General features: G+C 35.5%; 1 protein-coding gene across 1 annotated transcript in view; it reads left to right on the plus strand.

Moving 5' to 3' along the window:
* The window catches only part of ANO2 (anoctamin 2), a 204411-nt gene that overhangs the window by 58094 nt on the left and 140196 nt on the right, over positions 1-6121 (plus strand). Inside the window, exon 10 of the mRNA XM_048046752.2 lies at positions 3224-3288. Within this exon, the coding sequence (XP_047902709.2) occupies positions 3224-3288 (65 nt within the window). The remainder of the gene's footprint in view (positions 1-3223; positions 3289-6121) is intronic.

Raw genomic sequence — 6121 nt, forward strand, 5'->3', positions numbered from 1 at the left:
TTTAAGTGAAACTGATAACATACAATAAACTATATTACAAAACTCTTCCTAGAATTCCTTTCAACTTAATATAAATCAGGAAAAAAAACCTATTCCAGCTTCCAGATTAAGCTGTCTTGTAAAATTGAATTGTTAAGACTGAGATTTAGTGTGGGCAACACACATGGATGGAAAATATACATGCCACCTTCAGTGTTATGTCTCTCAGAATCAGAATAACAAATGTGATTCTGTCGCCTGATATAATGTCGTAGCAACCCATTCCTGAACTAATTGAAATTTTAGAAAGTTCTCTCTTTCTGCTCTTCAAATTCAATACTCTAGCTATGATCAAAACAGCTTTTAAGTAGTCCTAATAATTTTATAGTTTTAACTTTCTAGTTTTGAACATTCAGTAAATGGATTTATTGGTAGGATTTTTTATGAAAATAAATTGTAAGTAATTCTGTGGAGTAATGGCAAGGAGTGATTTTAAATAGATAACCACAAGTATTCATATGAAAATATCAATATGGCAGCCAGGTCTATCCTCTTCAACTCCTACTGAAGCCAAAGAAAATCAAATGTAGTTTCATTTCTTTCCACAGGTGCAAAGCATTTTGCAAGACTGTGCTCTGTAACAGCAATATTCTGTATGCTAAGACTCCATACTCCCTGAATCTCATTGCTGAATTCCCAATTACTTCAGCAGAGCAGGGTTTACTCCTCGATCTAAGAAGAGAAAGCAATCTGGGCTGGATCATTAATGAGTATACATTGGCATAGCTCCATTCCCTCAAATGGTTGGAAGCCAATTTCCATATTCCAAACGATAATAATTAGGTGGGTACATGTTTGTGGGATCCAGACCTTAATTACTCCCTTGATATTTATTTAGTTCTTTCACATAGCATCTGTGGGAGGAGAGGCATTATAAACACTAGAAAAAATATGATGTACTGCTAGCTGACAGATGCTACTATTGATAACTGCAAAAACTATATGTACTTTGTAACTAATATCACCACCAGCTTTTGCATACTTACATAACTCCATTGTACAATAATCTGTTATGAATGGGAAGAAATAGTAACGTGTTTATTAAGCATCTATTTTACAGGTAGAATTAAGGTTTGCAATCTATGGTGCTGTTAAGCACATAAGTTCCACATACTGCACATTATGAAAAAATCTATATCTTGTTTAATTAGTGCATTGTCTAATTAGACTATTGTCTAATTAGACTATTGTCTAATTAGTGCTTTTGAATATCTATGAACCATTCAGCTCTTTCTGTTAAAGAAAAAAAAAAGTGCAAATATTTAATTTCTCTGCAGAATGTACTCTATGCATACCTGGTTGTGTATTTGTGTGCATGTATTTCTTGGTTTGTCCTCCTCCCCAGCGTTTTTTAAACTTATTGCCCAGTCCTAGCCAAAGCTGACAGAAAACTACAGGTCTCCAAGGTATTAACTCTGCATTTACATTGCTCCACGTTAACTATAATTTCCATGAGACAAGCAAGGGACAGTCAGTTAGGGCTCACAACAAGGGAGCAACTGAAGTGGGAGGTTGTCCCTTGGGTAACAGCAGAGATTCTACACAGAAGCTCATTCTTAAGACACAGTTTCATTGCTACTCCAATTGTACTAGGAAAGACGTGGTGCCTTATTTTAAAGGAACTGACCTTACCTCCCATATGTTACTCTTTCTTTCTAGGCTCTCTGCACTTCTTTTTGGAAAATAGGAACAAAAGGCTTGACACCTGTCTTTTTGGATGAAGTCACAGTGTAGTATAGATTACTACACCACGTTGTGCAGTATAGATTATGATTCATAATCTATAAATAGTGGTGCAGTTTGTTTACTTTCATTTATCATAATTGTTTTTTTTCATGCAGTCTGTACTTCAAGAAATAGTTTTAAATGAGTATGTTTTCTGAGACTTCCTCTAGACCTTTCACAGCATAAAAATGTGAAAGGAATACAAACAATTCAGGTGATTCCCCAGAAAATATTCTCTTTTGCAAGGCAGTGCTGTGATTTTTATTTTCCTCTAAAGTTAAAGTGTGGTGAATAGTCATTTAACTTTGTTAGATACTTCCGATGTGTCCTCTAAGTTTCCTTTGGTCTTCACCTAATTCTGGAAAGCTTCATTGTTGAAAGTCCTTGCTATATTAATAATAAATGCATACACAGTTATAAAATATACTGCTATCACATTAACTCTTTTGCCAAATTTTTCATCAAATGGGAATTTCTATCCAGCAGCTGACTTTTGTTTCAGAACGTGATGACTTTCATACCATAATTACTCATTTCCTTTCCAGCCTCTTCTAAAGTACTGTCGAAGGTTTATTTTTTCTTTTTGAAAGCTCAGCAAACCTGTGTCATACAGATCACAGCAACAAAACAGAGAATGAAGACTATCATGAGTCCCTTGATTATGGTAGTTGTGTGTATTGTGGTTAATATACAGCAGGTTCTGAAATGTTTCCTTTTATCTCTATTGCCTAGCATTTATTTTTTTTTCCTGTGTCATAGTAAGAAATTTCTGTAAGATATTTTCCTTCTTTTGTGCTGTTGGTAGGTGATGGGTGAATCTGAAATTCCAATAGTAAACATTTAAACTAGTGTGTGCATGTGCACCATGAGGAGAGAAGGGACTTTTATATGGAGTCCACTAGGTATAATAGCCTCAGGACCTGCGAAGAGAAGCAGGCCTTGGCACATTTTTTACCAATAGTTATGTTTTTACGTATCAGTTACTGGTTTTGAGCTCTTTCTGTTTCTTTGCCTGGTAGCTGGAAACACTGCTTGTTACTTACCTATGGTATAATTCCAGCCATTAAATAAATTACATCATAGAAGAATTTGACTCTATAAGTAGAATTATTTCTAGCATCTTTCCAAAGATTTCCATGAGACCACGGATTTTTTTCTTCCCTTTAAGTCCTTATTTTTAACATCACTATTTAATAAATATTGTTTGGAGGAGGTAAGCATGTGGAGAAAAGATTTGTATACACCTTCTTGCATTGCTGGTGTGGTTGGTGTCTTCTATACCTGCCTGGAAAATAAACTTGGAATTTTATGCCAAAGTACAGAAAACTGCTTTATTTTTATTTTCTTTTTTTTTTATTGCTACATATATTTTAACTCTTAGACAATGTTTGTAAAAACAAATGCGAACACTTACTTCAAGTTAATTTTCTTTCTTTTTTTTTATTTTTTATTTATTTAGTTGCTGTATCAAGAATGGGCAAGATATGGAGTATTTTACAAGTTTCAGCCTATTGACCTCATAAGGTAACATAAATTTGTATGGAACACTAAGGGACCTGGTTCTTATCTGATACAGATTAGTGAAGTTCCTGGCAGTTACATCAACAAATGAAATCTTGGATCAATCAGAGTGTTGAAAATAAAATTTCTCACTGCTTTTCTGTAGTTCTGATGATAGCTTACTATACTAAACAATAACGTGCATTTGTTTCTGTATACCATGTTATCCTGGAGCAATTTCAGGATAATATTTCAGATTACCTTAATGAATCTTTATTGGAGATTGTGATCAAAGGCTGGTGTATAATCAGAAGCTAGTGTTTACATTACGAATCAGTATGAAAGTATTTGACAGTTTTGAAATTGATTTTTTTTTTCTTTTTTTCAATTCTGGTTTTACAAATTTTATTCATCTGAAAACATCCATATGTGTTCATAGTGGTTTGGGCATATTTTGAATGTTAATATTTAAGTCACACTTCAAACATAGAAGAAGTTAGGCTTAAACACAAATGAAACAATTCCAACATTTTTTTTAAGGAACTTCCAAAATATCTCTACAAAAAAAGGAAAGAAATAATCAAATAAACAGTTTTTGTTGTGTGCTAAAAATACCAGATAAACAAAGGAAATATTTGGGAAATGTTTGTGAAAACTGCTGGCTAGAAATAATCTTTCATAAGATAACTGTCTTGGAATAAATAAACTGTGATATTAACAAATAAACAATGGAAAAAATTATTTATTGATAATTTTTATAACTGAGAAAGATGATATTTCTTAGTGTTTATTTTTTGAATAATCAAACTCCAGCTAGTCTTTATTATACAATCTGCCCTAAGTGATTAGCTGCAAAAGCTGGTGTTAGTAATATGGATAAACAATAACTTTTACAAAATGTATTAATTATATTTTGAGTTAAAGTTCTGAAAAACATAGTTTTCCAAAGACTTAAGTAGTACGTTATTAACATGAGCAAAATTGATCTGTGACATGTTTCAGACTGGCAAATGGAAGTGAGACTATCTCATCTTGGTTTGTATCAGGAATAGCGTAGCCAACAGGACCATGGAGGTGATCGTCCCCTTGTACTCTGCTATGGTGAGGCCGCACCTTGAGTACTGTGTTCAGTTTTGGGCCCCTCACTACAAGAAGGGCAACGAGGCCCTGGAATGTGTCCAGAGAAGGGCTACAAAGCTGGTGAAGGACCTGGAACACAACTCCTGTGAGGAGCAGCTGAAGGAGCTGGGGTTTAGTCTGGAGAAGAGGAGGATCAGGGGAGACCTTATTGCTTTCTACACCTACCTGAAAGGAAGGTGTTGGGAGCTGGGGGTCGGCCTCTTCTCACAGGTGACTAGTGATAGGACTAGAGGGAATGGATTCACATTTTACCAGGGGAGGTTCAGGTTAGAAATAGGAGACATTTCTTCTCAGAAAGAGTAGTCAGGTATTGGAACGGGTTGCCCAGGGAGGTGGTGGAGTCGCCGTCTCTGGGGGTGTTTAAGAAAACATTGGATGAGGTACTTAGGGACATGGTTTAGTGGGTAATTTTGGTGTCTGGGGGCTGGATGGACCAGATTGTCTTGGAGGACTTTTCCAACCTTAACAGTTCTGTGATTCTATGATCTTTATGAAATTCTGCAAGACTTCAAAATTTCCAAGTTTTTGCCATAATATTTTTGTGTGAGACTTATATACTTTTTAGCTACTGGTTATTTGAGGCTAGGCTACTCTGTGAACTAGGTAAGCTCAAAATAAAATACCTGGTATGTTCTTAGTAAATATTACAAATGTTAAGTTAAACTGTGACTGACAGAAGGAATTCTTAAATGTTACTAGACCTGACAGAGTAGCTGAATTAAAAACAAAGGCACATCTGCTTGTACTCCATCTTCATTTGCATCTTGCTGTCCCCATTATAATGTTTCACTATACTGATATGATTTCATAGATATTCTCTGGTTTAAACTTCTGTGAGAAAGAAAAAAGGTCCAGATGTGTAATTGATTCCCTTTTCTCAGAGATGATTGTTCTTGCTTTTATGTTTTTTCCTTTGCTTGACTGAAAGTTTGACAGTTACCAATAAAATAAATGTGTTTTTTATTTATGGGTAATGTTAGGATTTGGAGTGTATATATATGAAAAATTACCACCTTTTTCTTTCGGCAGCTAAACTAAGTTTTTGCACCTCTGTACTGGGGGGTGGAGGGGAGGGATGAGGGTATAAGCTTAAACAATATTCACATCATTGTTAATTACATTCTTTAATCTAATATTTTAGGACAACTTGCAACAATGTAGATCTTTTAAACTATTCCTGTTTCACCTTTATTAATTAAGTATACAAATGGAAAGTCATTCTTAAACCTAAGATGCTTATGCTGAACATGGCACTGCAAAATTCTTATAAATCATTCCCTTTACCTTTCTACTGTCCGTGGTTACAGGTTTCCAAGTGACTATACACCAAAGCTAGAAAATCTGTATTTGTTATACTCAGTCTAGGCACAAACTGGGATTATTTGAGGTCATTGTTAAGGTTTGATATGCTGAGGGAGTGTTAATTGTATAATCAGTCTTAGAGTATTTTCATGTTCTTTAAAAATGTGAAATTAAAAGGAAGAGCAGGGCAGGGCAGGGTAAGGGAAGGGAAGGGCAGGGCAGGGCAGGGTAAGGGCAGGGCAGGGCAGGGCAGGGTAAGGGCAGGGCAGGGCAAGGGCAGGGCAGGGCAGGGCAGGGCAGGGCAGGGAAGGGAAGGGAAGGGAATCCAAAAACTGATTGCAACAGAATGAATAATCAAAACATTCAGTGACTGAAAACTGCTCAGAAGTTTGGAATACATGTTAGCAATTTGGGG

This window comes from Anser cygnoides, chromosome 1, assembly GCF_040182565.1.
Source record: "Anser cygnoides isolate HZ-2024a breed goose chromosome 1, Taihu_goose_T2T_genome, whole genome shotgun sequence".
Lineage (NCBI taxonomy): Eukaryota > Metazoa > Chordata > Aves > Anseriformes > Anatidae > Anser > Anser cygnoides.